General features: G+C 40.7%; 1 protein-coding gene across 1 annotated transcript in view; it reads left to right on the top strand.

The window, feature by feature from the left end:
* pkhd1l1.1 (PKHD1 like 1, tandem duplicate 1) overlaps positions 1 to 18,626 on the top strand; it is a 70,883-nt gene extending 52,257 nt beyond the window's left edge. The window contains exons 64-84 of the mRNA XM_046059101.1: positions 3 to 26; positions 234 to 363; positions 677 to 850; positions 1,688 to 1,791; positions 2,254 to 2,374; positions 2,479 to 2,576; positions 2,657 to 2,747; positions 2,871 to 3,019; positions 3,653 to 3,775; positions 3,891 to 3,993; positions 4,493 to 4,609; positions 4,720 to 4,885; positions 5,403 to 5,635; positions 7,060 to 7,224; positions 7,342 to 7,499; positions 7,691 to 7,826; positions 15,047 to 15,391; positions 15,544 to 15,695; positions 15,808 to 15,954; positions 16,535 to 16,688; positions 17,094 to 18,626. Of these exons, the coding sequence (XP_045915057.1) occupies positions 3 to 26; positions 234 to 363; positions 677 to 850; positions 1,688 to 1,791; positions 2,254 to 2,374; positions 2,479 to 2,576; positions 2,657 to 2,747; positions 2,871 to 3,019; positions 3,653 to 3,775; positions 3,891 to 3,993; positions 4,493 to 4,609; positions 4,720 to 4,885; positions 5,403 to 5,635; positions 7,060 to 7,224; positions 7,342 to 7,499; positions 7,691 to 7,826; positions 15,047 to 15,391; positions 15,544 to 15,695; positions 15,808 to 15,954; positions 16,535 to 16,688; positions 17,094 to 17,368 (3,165 nt within the window). The 3' untranslated portion in view covers positions 17,369 to 18,626. The remainder of the gene's footprint in view (positions 1 to 2; positions 27 to 233; positions 364 to 676; positions 851 to 1,687; positions 1,792 to 2,253; positions 2,375 to 2,478; positions 2,577 to 2,656; positions 2,748 to 2,870; positions 3,020 to 3,652; positions 3,776 to 3,890; positions 3,994 to 4,492; positions 4,610 to 4,719; positions 4,886 to 5,402; positions 5,636 to 7,059; positions 7,225 to 7,341; positions 7,500 to 7,690; positions 7,827 to 15,046; positions 15,392 to 15,543; positions 15,696 to 15,807; positions 15,955 to 16,534; positions 16,689 to 17,093) is intronic.
* Positions 18,627 to 21,956: the final 3,330 nt, after the last annotated feature.

Below are 21,956 nucleotides of genomic sequence, written 5' to 3'. Positions count from 1 at the left end.
CCCTGACGCAGTCTGTGGACTGGCAGGTCAGTTTTATGTCTTTGTTTTAGTGTTATTTAGTGTTATTATAATGTGAAAATTCTTTAAGCAGAAGTAATAAAAAAACAAAATCTTGCCTTTATGTAAAATCAGACATAACTGAAACTACACTGACCTATGTCATTGTTTAGTATTAATACAACTACGAAAGATAGTATTCAGTCATTTGTTTATATGTCTGCTTTTTTGTGCAGGTTGGAGAGGAGGTCGGCATCTCCACCACCAGTTACAATGCCTGGGAGACAGAAAAACGTCAGATAACAGCCGTGTCAGCAGACGGCCGAGTCCTGACCCTGAACCAGCCTTTGACCCACACTCACATCAGTCAGTTCAACATCTATCTCTAGAATAGCAAAATTATACATACTGCAGTTTTATTTGTATATTTGAACAGACATCCAAGTTGCTGCTTGCCAACTAATATTCCTTACTTAACTAATTTTATAAAAGTTTTAAAATTTTGCTATTAGCAAAATGTCCTTGTTTTAATCTGAAATTCAGAATATCCATTACCAGTCAAGGACTGAAATTTAGTCCATGGCTTTAATTTGTCAGCTTAATAGATGTATGTCGTGGTGTGCATTTATATTTATCCTGAAATACGACCATATTTACCTCTTTTTCTCTCTCTCTTCAGGTGAGACTCACTCTGTCTCAGGCACATCATTCTCCTACACTCTGGCAGCTAATGTTGCTCTCCTGACCAGAAACATTAAGATCATCGGTCAGGAGTATCCAGAGATGATGCAGGAGTCATTTGGGGCCAGACTTTTGGTGGGCACCTACTCCTGGGCTGGTATCAACTATAAAGGTAAACAATGTGATTTCTCTTCTTACAGAACACTGCGATTACTGAACTGGAGTTTTGGACCTATGATCCCTCTCAGTTTAAAGCTGTTGATTTACAGATAATTTGGACTCAGGAATGTCTGCAGGTAGATTTTCTTTTAGGTGCACATTTCCATTTCCATTTGAAACCTTGAAACACCTTTGCATCTGTAACTCAGAACAAACTGAGGATCATTCATTCAGGTTGTGAAGAAATTAAGTAAAAAAAATGTTGAATGAAATCCCTCAAACTTGTTTAATCTGTTAAGACCTTTTTTTATTCAAATAACACATAAACCATCAGCTCTTGTTTTTATTGATTATACATGCCCCAAATTGATATTTATCACCTCATTCCTTGTTTCAACAACATGAAGTGCATAGATTAAGATACTGTATATTCAGCTCTGGCACAGCTTTAATTGAATTCACTATGCTTTATTGCCATAATTGTTAATGTTCAATAATGTTGCCAAAGTAGAAATTCACATATAAACAATAAAACATTTGATATATAAATAATAAACAAAAAAATTCAATTTAAAAAAAAGATTATTTATATATTAGTCTGGGTTTCCCTTGGTTGTTATCAGTTCGTGGCATAAAGACATACAGTACATTTTGCTGCATTGATTTGGCATTTGGGCATGTCTGATTTAGATTGGAATTCAGTATATATTTGGGAAATGTATGGGAAATGTTTTTCTCATAGTTTGAATTTAGGACATAAGGTGAGAAAGCAGAGTCTCTCCTCTCTTGGTAACTATCTCTATACATAAACACCTTAAGCATGTCAGTGTTTGATATTTTCTTCCTAAAGGCAAAGCTCAGATCAGGAATGTGGAGTTCTTCCACTCTGGTCAGGAAGGCTGGACCGACAACACCGACCCTCGTTATTCTGTAGCTTTCCTAAACCTGGGAAAGGTACAGCAACACACACACACACACACACACACACACACACACACACACACACACACACACACACACTTAAATTGTATGTGTGTTAAAATATCAAAAGAAATTCACCTGAATATTAACTTATTAATAAATCGAGAAGTGTTATGGTAGACATGTCCATCACATGTTGGTATTAAAATTATTTTAGATATGATCACTGATTGGCAGCAGTAGTATAAAATATTTTAGAGAAATAGATGAATAATACAATTCAAATGCAGAAAAATTCAAAAGCAAAAAGTAGTTTGGAAGTAAGAGTGTCAAGATTTATGTTAGAACAATAAAACAATGTTATTTTATCTCCTGTAACATTCAGCAGAAGTTCACATGATCACTAGGTGTTGTTTAGACTTGTTGTAGTTAACTACAAAGGAGAAGGTATATGTTAAATGTGTAAAATTAATATTGTTTTATACTACCTAAAAGGTTTCAGGAGACACAATTCAAGGTTGTGCTTTCCACGAGGGCTTCTCTCCAGCCATCGGAGTCTTTGGAACAGAGGGACTTAACGTTGACAACAACATCGTCCATCACACTGTGGGAGAAGGTAAACATTGTGCTGTGAAACAAAGTGATGTAATTTTTTCCAGCAAAGAAGAGGAACTCTAGTATGTGTTAAGATGAAGTTTTAAAATGTGTTCCTGTTTGCAGGTATCAGAATTTGGGGCAACAACATAACCGTGAGGTGGAACCTGGTGATGATGACTCGAGTGAAGTCCTTCAACTTAGCCTGGAACGCTGCCATTGAGGTCTGTCCTCTCAAAATACAAAACAAACCACTTCTCCTATAAAAATCTATTACTGCTTTTATCAGTACTGTTTTCTTTAGGTCAATGAGGGGACAAATGTGGTGCTGCAGAATAACATCGTGGCAGGCTACGAGAGAGTCGCTTATCGCATTGATGGTGAACCCTGTCCAGGTAACAAATGAGCTGAAAGGGTCTTTCTTTTTAAAACAGTACACTGAAAGTTCAAACTAAGGAAAAAGATGCAGAACAGAGGCCCTGAAAGATTTTACCCCAACCTGACTTCTGCCTGTGCAGGTTATTTTAACGGGAATCAGAAGTGGATTAATAACGAGGCTCACGGTGGTCTGTTCGGAGTTTATCTCAACAAAGACGGTTTGCCCGGCTGCAGTCTCATCCAAGACTTCTTCATCTGGAGGAGCTTTGACTACGGCATTTACTTTCAGGTTTCAGTACTGAAATTTCTATCACCTTGATTTCAATGTTCTCCCTTAATTTGACTGCATCAAGAGGAAGCAGTGTGGAGTTGTGCCTCTTAACCTGAGATCCACTGATGTAAAGGGTAAAAAAAAGTTTCAAACTCATAAACAATATAGAGAGCAAAATGAGCAGCTTGCTGCAATCCAGACGACAGTAGAAGGGCTTTTATGCATATTTTACCAAAAAACATTCTAGGGATCAAAGACTATTTTATAAATTTTGATGTGGAAGTAGTCTTATCTCTAAGCAAAGCCTAGACTTGTTTTAAATGAATTTCCTGCTGTTTATGTAGGGGTATTGCAGTTTGCTTTTCTCTTTTGGTACGTGGCTAATTCTGACTAAACCCTCATTTGTGCTAGTATTAAAAATCACTGATCGTAACACAGATGCCAAAGTTTATTTTGGATTTAAAGATCACATGTTCATAAGTTACAAATAAGCTTCTTAGTACCTGTGTAAGCAAGGTTTTTTATGCTCAGTATGTCTGTAAAAATGAGGCCTTAGGAGCTGCAGGATTTAGATGATCTAGATTATTCAGAAGGAATATTAAAAGATCACTATTCTCCTCTTCTTCATCTTCCTCTCCACCGACATCACAGACCATCACTGATGTTGTTGTTTCCAATGTGACCCTGGTGGACAACGGGATGGGCATCATGCCGCTCATCTTCGCTCCTCCTTCTCTCTCTCACTCATATGCGGATAAAACTGTAACCATTCAGGTAAGCAGGTTTATTTTGATTGATTTAAGTTTTTCCTTTCCTCTCACACATCACATATCATTTACTTATACATTAGTTAATACATTTTATATTCCTTATACCCATCTTTTCCCAGGATGCCTTGATTGTTGGCAGCAGCCCGAGCTTTAACTGTTCAGATACTTTGCCTTCCACTGTTTTTAACAGTAATGGACATCGAGCCCCAAGACCTCTCAAAGGTACCGTACAAACTCCCTGATACCGTCAAAACACCTCATATCAGTGCTACAAAGTACAGTAGAGGCATATGTTTTTTTATTGATTTTTATGTTTTAATTTAGGAATACTATGACATTTTAGGCTGAGAAAGGTGTAGAAAGTATACAGTGTTGAAACAGGCTTTAAAAGGCCTGTTTTATTATTTTATTCATTCTATTATTTTTCTCAATAGGATAAGGCCAATTAACTTGGGAGATTTAAAAAACTAATTGTAAATTGTTTCAGCTGACATCTTGCTGATAGCTCTGAGATAGAGATTTGTGTTGGTACAGAAACAGCTTTTAGAATGAAAGCTGGACCTTGACTTAATAAAGATCTTAAAAATTATAAGAGGTGCTAATTGTGTAATTTTGTCCATTTCACGTAAGCAACCAAGAACTTGAATTGTGTCCCTTTTTAATGCAGGCTGGGTGTGGGAAAAGATTTGTTATTTTGTGACTCTGTTTTCACTCTGTACAGGTGGCAGATCTGGAATCTGTTGGCCGACTTTTGGATCTCAACACAACAGTGCTCCAGTGGTGCCCCATCATCTGAACAACAACTACAATGCCATCAAAGGACTGATGAAAGTCAAAGGTGACTTGTGGCTCTGAGCTTTTGGGCTAGAGTTATGTTATGATGCTGCAAACAATGTTCACAATGATTTGAAGAAGAACATATTCCTTATTCCTCATTTCTCGTTGTAGACACAACATTCGTCGGTTTCCGAAACGTCTGCTCCAGTGAGACAAACTTCATGTTCATCACCAACCCACTCAACGAGGATCTGCAGCACCCTGTGCAGGTTTCAGCCATCAGGATGATTGACAGCACAGAGGAGGCCAAAGTCTTTGTCCACAGGCCAGATCTGAGGTAAATCATGGCACATCAGCAGATACTAGTATTATTAAAGCTATAGGAAAAGAATGAAAAAAATATTTCTAGTCTACAGGAACAATTTATTAATTTTGAGACATGATTAAATGTTAAATAGACTGCATTTATATAGTCATATATATGTCAACATTCACTTACTCACTGCAGAGACATGTTGATGACCTGCTCTACCTCTAAGCCTCAGCTGCCAGAAATGCAACATCAGAAATATTTTTCAGAGAAAAACATGAAAAATTTAATTTTGTTTTAGTGTTGAAGAGTGACCTAAATGTCTTTAAATTTATAAATAATATCATAATTTTTAGATATTTCCTGTTTTCTATAACTCTACGAGTTGGCATTCAATATTGCTGCTTAAATTTAGGATTTAAACTGAAAAAAAATAGTGTATTTTTACACAAGTCATTTTACAACATTTAATCAATTAGTATAATCTCGCTGCTCTTTTTGTATATAATGAAATAAAATCAATCACTTTGTTTTTTTGCTTTAGTAAAGTGAACCCGTCTGACTGTGTGGACATGGACTGCGATGCGAAGAAGAAGAGCTTGTTGAAGGACTTGGATGGTTCGTTCCTGGGTGCAGTGGGAGCTGTAGTGCCTCAGTCTGAGTACGAGTGGGGAGGTGATCCCAGGAGGGGGCTGGGCGACTACCGCATCCCAAAAGTCATGCTCACTTCCCTCAACGGCAGCCGCATACCTGTGAACAAGATCGCTCCACACAAAGGTAACAACAGAGAGGGAGTCTTTTTTGAAAAAAAAGATCAATACTAATGCAAATCAGATTCTGAAGTCCCCAGTTAAACAGTAGCTGCCTGGTACTACAGTTGTGTTTACTACAGTTGGCTCTACCACCTTTAAGTAGCCTAAATGTTTGCTTCTTTGATTTTCAAATTTTAAATTTTCAAATGAAACAGAAGTGTAGGATTATAGGAAATGAAATTCAGTAGTCATCTATTCAGTCACCTAAGTTCAAGTCACAGCATTCAGTTTCATAATGTGACCTTTTTTTTTTTAACTTATTTTCTTTCTTTTTTTAAAGATATTTTTGGGTATTATTGCCTGTATTTGATAGGACAGTGGATAGAATGAGAGAGATAGGGGTGACACATAGCAAAGGGTTGCAAGCTGGATTTGAATCTTGGCTGCTGCAGTAAGGACTCAGCCTTGAACATGGGGCAAGCACTCTACCAACTGAGCTAAACGCACCACACAATTAATTTTCTTTACCGGGACTGAAAACAGCCTCCGAGATCGGCAGAGTTTTAACAACAGGGAATACAGTACTGATGTGATTTACAGATTACAAATACAGAGAGCCAGGAGAGGGGTCAATTGAAAAAGAAGCGAGAGGGAGGTTGAGCATTAGTGGCAATGGCAGCATGTTAATGTTAGCATGTAGAATATTGTCACATCTAACTCTGTGAATTATGGGTTTAGTTCGACCAAACCAGAGTTGGTGGCTGTTGGAAGAGTGGAAAGACTAACCAAGATGATTTTGAGTTTTGATTTGTTTCTGTCAAGTTTGACTAAAGTGTGTTATATTTAAGTTAACAAGGCAGTAAAGCTAGTTTCAGTTTGGTAAAAGAGAGAAACTTGAATTCAGAAGGTGCACGATTGTATTTTTCTGTTTGATAAGGGAAATAGGTGCAAGAATGTTTCCCTGTGTTGGCATTTAGCAAGTTTATTTTGTTTTTTTATTAGACTTAAAAAGTTAGAGCTTGTGTAATGTAGTAAACTTGCTCGCACACATCTTACAGCTGAAAGAAATGGCCGGGCCTGAGCTGTACTAACAGACTATTGCCTCTTTAGGTACAAAGTGGTACTACACAGGACGGGCCGAGGCTGGCTTGTTAGCATGCTAACTTCTAAGATATCTCTGCAACACAATGCAAAGCCATGGCCTATTTAACATGATATCAGAGCACTGACTTCTTCACACAATGTGGCTAATGTAATTTTTTTTCATGATTTAAAAAAAAATTCTGGCAATGTCACATTGTACCTTTTAAAATAAGGGTTCAGTAGGCACAGTACAAATTCAAATCAATGCATTAGTTTTTTGGTTTTATGCTTGCTGTTTGGAGAACACCAATTTTGCTGGTAAGTAACAACATTTCCAAAATACTGTGTTGATTCATTTGTCCTTAGGTGTGATCAGGAAAGACTGCATGTACATGAGTTCCTGGCAGAGCTACAAGTGTTTCGGGCTGAACTACAGGATGCTGGTGATTGAGAGTCTTGACTCTGACACAGAGACCAGACGTCTGTCCCCCGTCGCTGTGCTCGGAGATGGCTTTGTAGATCTGATCAACGGTAGATTAAGTCCTGTAGTTCTGAAACAATAAAAACCCAGAATAATCTAAATGATCTCTCAGTGGTCATTAAATTGAAAGAACATGCTTTAATTCAGTGGTACGTATTTGTATCCAGGTCCTCAGGATCACGGTTGGTGTGCGGGGTACGCCTGTCGAAAGAGAGTGTCTCTCTTTCACAGTATCGTGGCCATTGGACACTCCTTTGACGTCTTCTTCACCAGCGTCAGCCCTCAGAAACTTCGCCTCATGATGCTCAGCGCTGAAACATCTGAGGTCAGTGTATAACCTGGAGAGCACTACTCTGCTCTAAATTTTAAGTGCATCATGGTTTTTCATTTGTAGAATACTTTAAACTTGACTCCTGGGTCAAAAGTCAAACATATAAAACTTAACTTTTGCGTTACTACAGTTACCTATTTTCCACTTTTCACTTAGACACCTTTTTGTTTTTTTGATTTATGCAGAGCATCATGGTGTCAGTCTTCTACTCCAGTCCGCAGCGGTTGGATGTGTATGTTAACAACAAGCTGATGGCTCCGACTAACGCCGACTGGAACGCTGCCAACACTGACTATACCCTGAAGGAGCCCCTTTATGCAGGTAATAATTACACACACATATAATGTTATCCATCCATCCTCAACTGCTTATCCTGCGTACAGGGTCGCGGGGGGCTGGAGCCTAACCCAGCTGACATTGGGCGAAAGGCGGGGTACACTCTGGACAGGTCGCCAGTCCATCTCAGGATATAATGGGATTTAGTAAATAAAACAAGCAGGTTCAGGCCTACAGTATCTATTAAACTGTCTGTTCCTAATATATCGAGTGTGGTTCTGCTCTTATTTGCCGTTAATGTAATCACATGTGGAGTAAAGGCCAGAACAGACACACATTTTTGTAGTGTTTGTTTGCATCTGATTGTGTTGCTTGTTTGCTTTTGGAGATGTATTTAAAAAGATCTGGCCACATTTCTCCTCTATTTTCAAAATTGGACAACTACCTATTAATGTGATTAATGTTATGGATTTATGTATGGGGTGTACGTGTGTGGTCTGATAAGGAATCTCTGAGAATGGTTAGTTTACCAATTTATATTGGGGAAAAATTATTAGCAGTAGTTCAGTCAGGACAACTTTCATCAAAGACTGATATTGCGGCATTGTAGTTATGTTTGGCGGTATGGCTCCGTTCTGGGATCTCCCTGCTCTTTCACATGCCTATGTGGAAAGCATAAGGCAGACAGAGCACACCTCTCTGTCCATTTGCATACAAGGAATGAACGAGGCAGAGAGCAGCAGTAAAGAACCCCTGTACAGAACAGAGCGGCATATGCGATTTACATGTTTAATCAGATACTAGATGGGCACTGAAGCATGGTGTTAAAATGGCCTGGGGCTGAAGACCGTACTGTTTAGTATCAGGATACAGCCTCAGCTGCTCTGTCGCCTCTTGCACACGAACACACACATGCGGGCTCACGCGCACAAACAGTGTCAAGCGCAGAGATACAGTAGGTCGTGGACACTTTGAAGTGAAGGTAACTCCAGCTACTCGAGTTGACGACAACTACCTTCGTTACTGTAGTATGTGCAATAAAACCTCAAAAGACAACTTTGTCGAAACATCTGTTAAAAAAGCATAACATGTAGAAGGGGTTATTTGATCTGCTCTGTCTCTCATCCTATATGTTGTTAAAAGCACACCAGGCTAGCGCTAGCTTGGCAAAGCTAGATGTACAACGAGTTAAATGAAAGCTGTCTGTAGTCAAACTGTTAAGCTTAGATTGCCATGTCGCTTCAATCTGCATATTGTTGCCTGCAGTGAATCCTGCAGAGACAGGTGATGGAGGACAGGAGCTTGCTGCCTGAACTGCGTCTGTGTGGCTCTATCCACGCGCAGCAACATGACGGCCAGTGTGGGGGCGCAAGTTGGCGCAAGTTTGATTCTATTGGGACAAATTCATTTCCCGATATGCTTCCAATAATGAGATATGCCCGATCGGCAAATACTTATCGGATCGATAATTATTGTACATCCCTATCAGATAGGGGAAAGGTGGAGCTGTTTGCATAGGAAGCAGCAAGGGCAGGCAGGTAGGCTATGGCAGCTTAAATAGGCGCTTTGTAAGGAATTTGCCAGTGAATACTAAGAGAGGAATCAGCTGAGCTGTCAGATCTCCGCCTCCTGCTGAGGACACAACCAGGGTAACATCTCAACTGAAGAGACAGTGAACAGAGAGACGGTCGAGCGGAGTCAATGGTGGAAAGGCAACTTGTTTTTGGGACTGCTTTGGCGGCTGTTAGGCTACTCGACGTCTGTGGGGAGATGTGTGGGGACACTGACCGACGGCCTGTATAGGTCCAGAATGGTGTTCTGGCGCTGCTCCTTGCAGGCGAGAAGGGTGGCTTGGTGGTTGCTTGGGCTCACTCTCTGACGAGTTGGGCGATCAGTAGTGGTGGCTCATTGAAATTATCTTGATTATCTATATCTCCTGGTAGTGGGTGTTATTAGTAGAAGCAGAAGTGGTGTAGTAGTGTAGCTTATGGCTACGGGAAGGGGTGGTGGGGATGAGGGAGGTGGATGGGAGGTAGTTAGTAAAGGAAGTCAGAAAAGAGAAGGCCAGATGTATCTGAAGCAGTTGGAGAGAAAAAAATTATGAAAATGAGTTCTGAAGAGTTTGTGGTGCTATTTCAAGTCAAGGATCAGAAGCAGGGAGGTGGTGGATTTAGAGCATTAAACCCACTGAGAGTTACTACTGCCTTGGATAGTCAGATTGGTAGGGGAGCTCTAGCTAAAATACTGTCAAATGGGTCGCTGAGAGTTTGTTGTAAAGATAAATCGCCAAGCATGTGGGGAAGTTGGTGGTTAAAGTTGAGATCGTAGTCCCTAGAGAGAGGCAAGCAATCAAAGGAGTCATATATGGAGTGTATGCTGGATTGTCAGATAAAGAAATCTTAGACAATGTTAAGGGCGCCCGAGTGGCTAATGTTATGAGGTTCAAGCATAAGGAAAGGAGCAATAGGGACTCACCAGTCCTGCTTACATTCGAAGGTAATGTTATGCCAGGGAAAGTATTTCTTGGAAGTATGGCATATCAGGTAAGAGAGTACAAAAGACCACCCTTGCGCTGTTATTATTGTCAGAGGTTTGGACATGTAGCAGGCTCTTGTCGGGCTAAAGGGAAATGTGGGAAATGTGGTGGGGATCATGAATATCAAGCGTGTAAAGCAGAGGCCCCCGAAATGCTGTAATTGCGGAGGAGATCATACAGCAGCATTTTGTGGGTGTGAACATTTTGTTTGGGTCCAAGGGTCCAGACAGTGAGAGAACATCATAAGGTCTCATATGCAGAAGCAGTTAACAGAGTCAACAGAGAACAGGGAGTTGGGAACAAAAAGGCAAACAGCATTCAGCAAGTCTCCCCAGTTGCTCCAGCATTCTCCCCAGATATGATCATTTTGAGTAGAGAAACATTTCTGGCTTTCATTGTGGATGTGCTGGTAGGAGCAAAAGCATCAGTTAAGAGATCAGACACAATCAAAATTGTGGTCGAAGCAGCTGAAAGATTCCTGGGTGTAAATCAGTTCCTACCTGAGCATTTACACAAGTACATGAAAGGAGAGCAAAATGTGAGGACTTCACAGATATCACGACCAGAAAGTATGGAGGAGGTGCTTTTGGACAGTGATGATGGTGATTAATAGTTTGATGTTTTATATTCTTCAGTGGAATGCCCGGAGTCTTATTGCTAATGGACAGGAACTAAAGAGATTTGTAGATGCATTCAAAGAGAAAACACAACTGATATGCATTCAAGAGACCTGGTTAAAGGCTAGTCTTGACTTTGTTATTCAGGGGTATGAATGTTTGAGGAAGGATAGGTCTGATAGACCAGGAGGGGGATGTGCAACTTTAATTAAATCAGGTCTCCAGTGGAAGTTTGGAGTAATCATAGTCCAATAACTGTTATAAATCTGTATAATCCTTGTAAACAATTGGTAATGTCTGAATTTTATGAGATTATGGAGCATGTGAGGGGATCTGTTATATGGGTTGGGGATTTTAATGCCCATAACCCATTATGGGGAAGTGATAGTAAGAATTATAATGGCGAGATGGTAGAAGACCTTCTGGACAAGTATGATCTGGTAGTGATAAATGATGGAAGGGCCAACTAGGTTCCACATTGGTAGGAATACCAGCAGTTGCATCGATTTATCAGCTGCCTCCTCAAGATTATACAGAATTGGAGAATGGGATATTATGGACAGATATAGATATACTATGGGCAGTGACCACTATCCAATTTTATGTAGGTTTGGAAGACAATTAAGAAAAGAAGAAGAAGAGATAATTCCAAAATATAAATTTGCTCAGGCTAAATGGGATGAGTTTCAGGAGAGAACTAAATATTTAGTTGACACAGTGGACAGTGAAACATCTGTAGATGTATGCATCCCTCAGTTCTTTTATTCATAAGGCAGCTCTTTGTACCATTCCCAAGAAACATTCCCAAAAACAAAAGCCAAGAACTCGTATGTTGGTGCCTTGATGGAATAAATATTGTGATGTAGCGGTAAGAGACAGAAATCGAGCGTATAGAAAATTAAGAAAGGATCCAATAGTGGATTTTGCAGTGGAATATAAGAGATTAGGGGCAGTAGCAAGAAGAGTAATTAAGAATGCAAAGAAAAATAGCTGGAGAAGATTTTGTGAAACACTGGGCCCTGAAACTCCTGTAGGACACTTGTGGTCAGCTGTGCATAGAATGTCAGGTCTGTATAAGAGGAAATCAATTCCGGTTTTACAGAAAGGTGGGGTGGAAGCAATAACCAACAAAGACAAAGCAGACATGTTTGTTGAAGTTTTTCAAGCAGTGCACAATTCTGGTAATTTAGGAGCTGAGAGCATTGTGAAAAGGACTCATCTGTTGGCAGTTAATAAGTGGAAGTTGAACCGGAATTCTGATAATGAAAATCCAATCAGTTTGTATTTCTCCATGAAAGAATTGAGGGATGCTATTAATTCTGGTGCAGACACTACCCCTGAGAGAGATGGCTTATCATATGAATTATTTAAACATCTGGATGATGACTTAATACTTGACGAAGTTCTTGCTCTGATTAATACTGTGTGGGGAGAGGGTTGCTTGCCAGAAGAATGGAAACATGCGGTTATAATCCCTATCTTGAAACCAGGCAAAAGTGCAAGTGACCCAAGCTCGTATCGGCCTATTGCATTAACATCAGTGCTTTGCAAAATCATGGCAAGAATGATAACAAATAGATTAGTTTACTTTTTAGAAAGTAAAGGACTTTTTACTGAATTTCAAAATGGTTTTAGAAAGGGAAGATCAACAATGGAGTCAGTACCAGTTTTAGATCAAGATATCAAGAAGGCATTTAATAATAAAGAAGTTGTGGTAAGTGTATTTTTAGATATTGAGAAAGCTAATGACTGCTTGTGGAAGGAAGGACTGATGATTCAAATTTACGATCTAGGAATTAGAGGTAGAATGTTTAATTGGATCAAAGATTTTTTAATGAATAGAACAATACAAGTGCAAGTGTGTGGATGTAGATCAAAATGTGTTAAATAGAAAATGGTACCCCTCAGGGAAGTGTCATAAGTCCAGTTTTATTTAATATAATGATAAATGATATATTTAGTAATTTTGGAAGAGGGATTGGGCAGTCTTTATTTGCAGACGATGGGGCCATTTAGAAACGAGGTAGAAACACAGAGTTTATTTTAAAACAAATGCAAAAGGCTTTAGTCACTGTGGAGGATTGGGCATATAAATGGGGATTTAAAGTTTCTGTGGCAAAGTCTAAATTTATGATATTTGGCTACAAGAGAAAGGTACCAGATTTTGGATTTTGTATGTATGGTTCCCCTCTAGAGAGAGTGAAAGAATTTAAATTTTTGGGTGTCTGGTTTGACGAACGAATGACGTGGGCTGTTCATGTTATGAACATTTTGTCAAAATGTGACAAGGTGTTAAATACAATGAGAAGTCTGGCCGGATGTGACTGGGGGGCAGAAAGGGGCTCCATGCATTCAGTACATCAGGCAATGAAAAGGGCCCTAATCGACTATGAATGCTTTGTTTATGGTTCTGCAGCCCAGTCGATGTTAAGGAAGTTAGACACTCTGCAGGCTAAGGCTCTGAGACTCTGTTGTGGAGCTCTCAGGACATCTCCAATTCCTGCTCTGCTTATTGAAATGGGTGAAATGCCCTTATGTTTAAGGCGTATTAAGTTGGGAATGCAGTATTGGGTCAAATTAAGTGGGTCTAATCTAGCACTCCCAGCTAGGTGCCTTATGCATGGATCGTTGGACTAAAAATAAGAAATTGAGAATGATGCAAGAAGACACAGCACATCTAGCTATTCCTTATTGGTTAATGCAAGAAATGGATATTGATTTAACTTTTTAACAAGAAAAGAAAAAACATATGACTGCTCTAAAATTGGAACAATATCTGAACAGTGGGAAAGGATCACATCTGAAAAGTTTTACAGATAGTGCCAAGGAACCAGAGAGTGGGAGAGCAGGTTTTGGGGTGTATATAGCTCAACTGGACCTTTGGATTAGCAAGAGAATTACAGATGGAAGTGCTGTCTTTACAACAGAGCTACTGGCAATTATTTGGGCTCTGTGGTGGATTGAGGACGTGAAAATAAGAGAAGCCTTAATCTGCTCTGATTCTGCAGCTGCCCTGATGGCCTTGAAAGGCGGTAAAGCAAAAGCCCGTCCTGATATCATAAGTGAAATACTAGCAATGTTACGTTCTGCTGGGTCCCGGGACATGCTGGAATTGAAGGAAATGAAGTAGCAGACCTTTTAGCAAAATCAAGCTTAAAGAAGTTAGAGACAGATATAAATATATCATTGGGAAGAGTGGAAATAAAAGAAAATATTAAGCAGAGTATTGAAGGGGAATGACAAAGATTGTGGGAAAATGAGACCAAGGGGAGACATTATTACTCTTCTCAGGGTAAAAAAGTCAGGCACTGTTATGGATCCAGAAGAGATTCTGTTAAAATCTGTAGGTTAAGACTTGGGCATTGTGGGTTGAATCAGTCCTTAAATGTCATTGGAAAGCATCCTAATGGGCTTTGTGAGTGTGGGAACTCTGAAACAGTGGAACATGTTTTGCTGAAATATAACAAATACAATATAGAAAGGAGCCTTTTATTCAAGAGATTATCAGATTTGGGAGTTCTGTCATTCTCAGTCAAATCTATATTGGGTCAAAAAAAACGTTTTCACTATAGTGACTTCCTAAGGAGGGCAGTAATATGCCTAGAAGCGTCTAAACTGCCGTAAATCCATATGAAGAAGAAGAAGAAGCTGAGCTGTCAGCTGATATGCTGCTTAAGATGGCTGCTATCAGCTGATATGCTGGAATGAGCTGAGCTTGACTTTGTTGCTTGCCTGAACTAACGCTATGCTTGATTTGTGTTATTGTTTGCCAACAAAAGCAGCGACAAGTTTACCTACAAATACATTACATCCCACCATAAATGTCTTATTTGTTACAGGCATTTAGCCACTTCTGAGCTGTAAAGTGAGCAGAAACTGTAAAAAGCATGGCTTCAACATGGCTGCTCTGTACAAATATCAAATAATATTCCACATGTGAAGCAACAGTTCTTGGCTCCTAATGCAAACATAGATGTTACAAAAATGGCTCTTTTGTCTTTGATGAATCACGTAAAGACTAAAGCAGGTAGGTAGCAAACTGAGGGTCAAAGTAGCAAAATTGAAGTTTACATTAGCAATAATTTTCTGTTTCAAATTTTTTATGCCTCCAGATCAATATGTTCCCCAGCTGAATGCCACTGTGGGCACTAACTATTTCGACCAGAACTACAAAATGCTGAAGATTGTGCTGAGGGGCTCCACACCGGTGGAGATTAGAACCTCCCCAGTTCTCTTCATCTCCTTCAATCTGCCCGCCATGACCGAGGCAGAGTTCTTTGGAGATAACCTGATCCGCAACCTCGCTGCGTACCTCAAAGTTCCCCCAAATATGATCCGTATCACCAAGATCATCCGTGAGGGTGGAGGCGCACGACGGAGGAAGAGATCCACAGGCCTGACGGTGGAGGTGGAGCTCAAGAAACCTCCAGTCCAGCAAACCACTAACAGCACTAACAGTTAGTGGGAGCAGAAATCTAAATTCTGTGCTTATGTTTGCTCTACTATATACTGACTGTTTTAATGTCTTATTATTGTTAACATTGGCCTGTAAATTCAGCCCTCTAATAGCCATACATATAAAATCTCTCTGTTCCTTTTGTCTTCTCAGATGAGGAGGACTTCACGTTGCTGAAGAGCATTGCTGAAAATCTGGGTCAGGCAGCAGTTACTGGAAATCTCAGTCAGTCCATCGGCTTCAACGTGTCTTCGATGGGCATCATCCCACCTCCTCCTCTAACATCTGACCCCAGCTGGAATCAGGTGAACGTCAAGGCTTAATTATAACAACATCTGCTTAGTAAAACTACAGTACAAGAAAAATGGTTTGATGGAGTGCTCACTGGTTCGATGGTTTTCTGCTGTTAAATCTTAGGAGGCCACAGCAGAAGTGACGAGGGAGCAGCCTAAAATGAGCTACGTGTCCCGCATATCCAAGCTGTTGCTGATGGTGGAGCCGATATCCGGGGAGTTTGTGGGTCCTCTGTACCAGCAGCCTAATCTCATGGCTGTGGATGAGCAGGTGAGGCAATGACACTTTGCCAAAGAGATCATTCTCACTGCACAGCTGCTGCTTAGTCTGGAGACCTTTGTTGCATCTCTCCCTGATTTCCTGTCATCCCTCTACTATTGCTATAGGCAGAATACCCCAAAAACACTTTGGTTTGGAGGTTGTCTTTTTATGATTGTAAATAAGGTTTTTTGGTCATTTATTTATCCGATCTTGAACCATCTTTAAAGCTGCCTACTTAGCCTTTTTAACAAATACATTTTGACCTTGTAATACAAAAAAAAAAAAAAAATGTAAACAGAATACTATACAAAAACATGTTTCATCTAATTTCCTTGATTTACCTAGTCTCCTTTTTAAAATTTGTTCCCATCTTTATTAGCAAAATAATCTCCCTCAAGAAAATACTGTTTTTTGGATCACTAGAACACTAATATTAAAACATGAATGTTTACATGTTATATTAGGTAATGAGATCAGTTATTATAGGATGTTATGAAATGGACTATGAAAATTAAAGAAGACACACACCAGAAGACTTAACATTATGTTATGGCTGTATGTAAACACTGACGCAAGTTGTGGTCTGCAGGGTAACTGTGTCTCTGTTGGAGTGACAACTCTGACTGTAACAGCCAGCCTAAAGGACTCCAGTGGGAACAGCGTAGGTGGGCTGGAAGGTAACACCACCATCCTCTTCAGCACCTGCTGGGCAAACTTCACAGACCTGTCCATTCTCAGCAGCGGTACGTCTGCATTATGCTTATTCAAAATCAATCCAACAAACAGCTACAAAACTCATTTCAGATAAAGTTTGTTTACTGCCAAGGTGCCAAACTCTGGGATTTTTGCAGGTTTTTGTTCTTCATTGTCATTTCATTTTCAACCAACCTGGCCCACAGATCATTTGTGCCTACTAGTATTAGATTTCTCAAACAATAAAATAACAAAACAGGCCTGAATCTCTGGGTGTCGGGGAACTGCACCTATAATTTGTAGAGCACTCGGGAGATGTTTGTGTTGGTAATGCAGTGTTTGTTTGTTGTTGTTGGTCTGATGTTTGCTGCATGACACACTATGAATTTCTGAAAGGACTAATAAATATCTATCACTTGCTCGCTCACTCACAATAATAACTCCTCTCCCGGCAGGTGAGAACCTAACCATGGTCTTCACTCTGAAGGAGTGGGGCACTGAGTCACGCTCCTTCACTATTAAAAACACTCCAACCACCCAGACCCCATCAAACTCCAGCAACGTCACTGAGCCAGCATCCACTTTGTCCACCTCAACCACAAGCAAACCACAGTCCACCCCTGACGAGAGCATCTTTGGCTCCAGCACCGCCATGTCTGCTGGCAGTCTGTGTCTGGTCAGCGTTGTCTACGCTGTGGCCTGCTGCTCAGACCTCATCCCGATATTCTAGATATGTCTGTGAACCTAGGGTTTTATGAAGAATACCTCATCTTATATCCCCCGTAACACGAATAAGTGTGCTAAATAAGACAAATGTAATCTTTAAATATATTATACACAGGGCTGGTGTTTATTTTTTTTTGGGGGGGGTCAACTTTTATTAATATTTACATAAAGTCACCATGACTTTTGAGTTTCGTTTTATCATGTGTAAATGTCTGTTTCATATGAATAGGTTACACCAGAGCTGGTAATTATCAAGCTTCTCAAAGTACCATTTTAGTCTTAAGTGCTGAAAATTCATGAAATTTACTCCTACTTCGACAGCTCCAGAGGTTTCTCAAGTAGTTAGGAGTTGCCAGTAGGGGCTTGTAATGGCACCTTGGAGACAGACGAGCAAATATTTCAGGAGAGGAGGAAGGTTTCTGAATTATTTGACGACGCACACTTAATTAGACGGGGTCAGACAGCGCAGGCATATTCTTTGTCAGCGAGTTAGTGAGGGACGTTATCTCACCACTGACTTTACGCAGTAATATGTTTTCAGCTAAATTGAAGGTTGTGATGACGCTTTGTTTATTTGCCACAAGAAAAAAAATACAGCAATGCTAATGATTTTGGCCCGTCACAGCCATCAATAAGCAGACTTCCCAACAACACTCCGCTTAATTCGACAGAAGCAAACACAATTCATGCAATAGCTGGCTTCCCAGGAGTATAGGTGCAACTGATGGCATTTACTGTATATAAAGATCAACTTTTTATCTTTAATTTCCAATGTGTGCGTAGCCTATGTACATAGGCTAATGTATCCTCTTAAAAATTCTTAATTGTCAAATGTCTGTTGTATTTAAACTCCTCTTAGGAATTTCACCATTCACTGTGAATGTATCTGAGAATATTCTTAAATAAGGAAATCTATTCAGTGATTGGTCCTTGACTACATCGTCATCCAATATCCTGTTTGCAGTGAATCAGCACCAAGACTGACACTAAAGGTTTAGTCCTACACTTCACTCAAATTAAAAGTGGGGTGCTTGATAACTAACTTCAAAGGAATATTTTTTTTTAGTCTTAAGTAAATTCTTACTTAAAGAGTAATTCTGAAAAGTTTGATAAATACGGGCCCAGGTCTAAGATTCACATAGACTTTCTATTTTAAAACAGGTGCAGTAGGGTTTATTAGGCTACTTGAATCTTTAACAAGATGAAAGAAGATGTGACGTTTGCATTTTGTTGATGATTGTTACTTTGAAACTTTACTCTTCAATAAAATTATGTTGTTCATTGCTAAAAACATCTTTAATGCTTCAGTGTATGTTTCTTTTTAGAGTCAATTCGTTAGTTAAGACTCTGTCCATGATGCTGAAGGAAGCTGATTGGCTGAATGTTTTTGCACCAGCGTGATATACACTGCTCAAAAAAAATAAAGGGAACACTTAAACAACACAATGTAACTCCAAGTCAACCACACTCCTGTGAAATCAAACTGTCCACTTAAGAAGCAACACTGATTGACAATCAATTTCACATGCTGTTGTGCAAATGGAATAGACAACAGGTGGGAATTATAGGCAATTAGCAAGACACCCCCAATAAAGGAGTGGTTCTGCAGGTGGTGACCACAGACCACTTCTCAGTTCCTATGCTTCCTGGCTGATGTTTTGGTCACTTTTGAATGCTGGCGGTGCTTTCACTCTAGTGGTAGCATGAGACGGAGTCTACAACCCACACAAGTGGCTCAGGTAGTGCAGCTCATACAGGATGGCACATCAATGAGAGCTGTGGCAAGGTTTGCTGTGTCTGTCAGCGTAATGTCCAGAGCATGGAGGCGCTACCAGGAGACAGGCCAGTACATCGGCAGTAGACGTGGAGGAGGCCGTAGGAGGGCAACAACCCAGCAGCAGGACCGCTACCTCCGCCTTTGTGCAAGGAGCAGCAGGAGGAGCACTGCCAGAGCCCTGCAAAATGATCTCCAGCAGGCCACAAATATGCATGTGTTGCTCAAACGGTCAGACTCCATGAGGGTGGTATGAGGGCCCGACGTCCACAGGTGAGGGCTGTGCTTACAGCCCACACCGTGCAGGATGTTTGGCATTTGCCAGAGATCACCAAGATTGGCAAATTCGCCACTGGCGCCCTGTGCTCTTCACAGATGAAAGCAGGTTCACACTGAGCACATGTGACAGACGTGACAGAGTCTGGAGACGCCGTGGAGAACATTCTGCTGCCTGCAACATCCTCCAGCATGATCGGTTTGGCGGTGGGTCAGTAATGGTGTGGGGTGGCATTTCTTTGGGGGGCCGCACAGCCCTCCATGTGCTCGCCAGAGGTAGCCTGACTGCCATTAGGTACCGAAATGAGATCCTCAGACCCCTTGTGAGACCATATGCTGGTGCGGTTGGCCCTGGGTTCCTCCTAATGCAAGACAATGCTAGACCTCATGTGGCTGGAGTGTGGCAGCAGTTCCTGCAAGAGGAAGGCATTGATGCTATGGACTGGCCCACCCGTTCCCCAGACCTGAATCCAATTGAAAACATCTGGGACATCATGTCTCGCTCCATCCACCAACGCCACGTTGCACTACAGACTGTCCCAGGAGTTGGCGGATGCTTTAGTCCAGGTCTGGGAGGAGATCCCTCAGGAGACCATCCGCCACCTCATCAGGAGCATGCCCAGGCGTTGTAGGGAGGTCATACAGGCACGTGGAGGCCACACACACACCTGAGCCTCATTCTGACTTGTTTAAAGGTGATTTAATTACATCAAAGTTGGATCGGCCTGTAGTGTGGGTTTCCACTTTGATTTTGAGTGCGACTCCAAATCCAGACCTCCATGGGTTGATAAATTTGATTTCCATTGATAATTTTTGTGTGATTATGTTGTCAGCACATTCAACTATGTAAAGAAAGGAATATTTAATGAGATTATTTCATTCATTCAGATCTAGGATGTGTTATTTTAGTGTTCCCTTTATTTTTTTGAGCAGTGTATTTGCGCTTCACTAGAGGGCGGGAGACTCAGTGGGAATTACTAGGTTTTACAGCCTTAATTAGCGCCCACTATTTGGACTTAACAGTACAATGTGGGCGTGTTCTCATCCCCTTTTTAACTTTGCACCGCCTGTCCCCCTGAGCTGTGCGCACTTTGCACCGCAGCCAGTTACTGCAGAGTGGATGCAGAGTTCAGCTCCGGCTTTGCCCGTGGTTCCCCGGCCACAGTTCAGGCTACGGCTCCGATATCAAGATAGAGAATGGATTTCTATCACTTCACTTTCCTCTGCGGGGCTTTCTTGTTAGTTTGCTGTTTTCAGACTCTTGCTATTTTACCCCCAGCTGCCCCGAAGAGCAGCAAGGTGGCAAGGATTTTTGATGGACAAGAAGCCTCCTATTTCAAGGTGTTTTACTCGCCACCATCCATCGACAGAAACAATAAAGCAACATCTAAAGACTTGATTGAGCCTCATGACTACATGCACGCTATTTACAAGACTTTCTCCCCGGCAGAGAGACTGGGATTCAACGCCAGTTTATTTCAGTTTTTAAAAGCTGCACACACTATTGCAAGCTTTGTGGACTATAAGGTAGCCTATGTGTGTGCGCGCGCCCCAATGTGTGGCTGCAGATGTGGCATATAGGATATTTACAGAAAAATGCCCACTTGTGTGTTATTATATAAATAGATATGCACTTTATTTTGCATGTTCAACAATTCAACAGTTCTATTTGCAGTTAAAAGGGCACGCGATCACTGCGTTGTCCATTTTCACCTGTCAAAACATGTCGAAGGAAGATGAAACGTTTGCCTAACTCCACTGATACATGTGTATGTTTAGGATTTATTGTAAGAGTGTTTTGTAGTTTAAATTCTCTTTGTTTTATTCGTTACATCCAAACGTTTAGCTAACAGACTGTAGACCGTTAGAGCCAAAGCCCGGACCGTTGACTAGCAGGGTTAGTAGTTGTTTACCGTTTTCTAGGCAACCAGGCAGCCCACATGTTGTATTACGTTAAACGTAAACAAAGAGGATGAATGAGAGAGATTTATCGTTAATGTAATCGTTTAAGATAATTGTTTTATACTGGTAATGATAAGAATTGTAATTTCTAATTTTAGATACTAGAATAATAGAGAGGAGGAAAGGAAAACGCTCCCTTGGAGGGCAAAAATACGTTATTTTCCGCTGCCTGCCAACCAGGAAGCAAGTGATACACTTGAGTTTGTTACTTTTTGCGTTGCCAAAATGCTGGATGGTTGTTGTGCTTTCGGATTTACTATTCGAGGAGTTAGGTGAGGGATTCCCCAGAAGGTAAATAAAGTAAACAATACCGCAGTCGAGCGTTGTCAGGGACCTGATGCCTTAAGAAAAAGATGGACAAACTGCAAGTGTTGGGCTTATCCGATCCATAAAACGTTAAGTTGAAAGGTGATCCACATAAAATGTGACTGCTTTTGCGGCGTCTGTACGGGGGAGTCGCGGTGTTGGTCTGCTGTTTTGTCCTCCAGGTCACCGCGCATGTCACGTGACTGAAAACTATGAATAGGCCTATCCAATATAGAATTCATCATTTTAATAGTTTACTGTACCAGGTCAAAGT

Source organism: Micropterus dolomieu, linkage group LG09 (genome assembly GCF_021292245.1).
Source record: "Micropterus dolomieu isolate WLL.071019.BEF.003 ecotype Adirondacks linkage group LG09, ASM2129224v1, whole genome shotgun sequence".
Lineage (NCBI taxonomy): Eukaryota > Metazoa > Chordata > Actinopteri > Centrarchiformes > Centrarchidae > Micropterus > Micropterus dolomieu.
The sequence above is the reverse complement of the archived record's forward strand: the minus strand, read 5'-3'. Positions and strand labels throughout refer to the sequence as shown.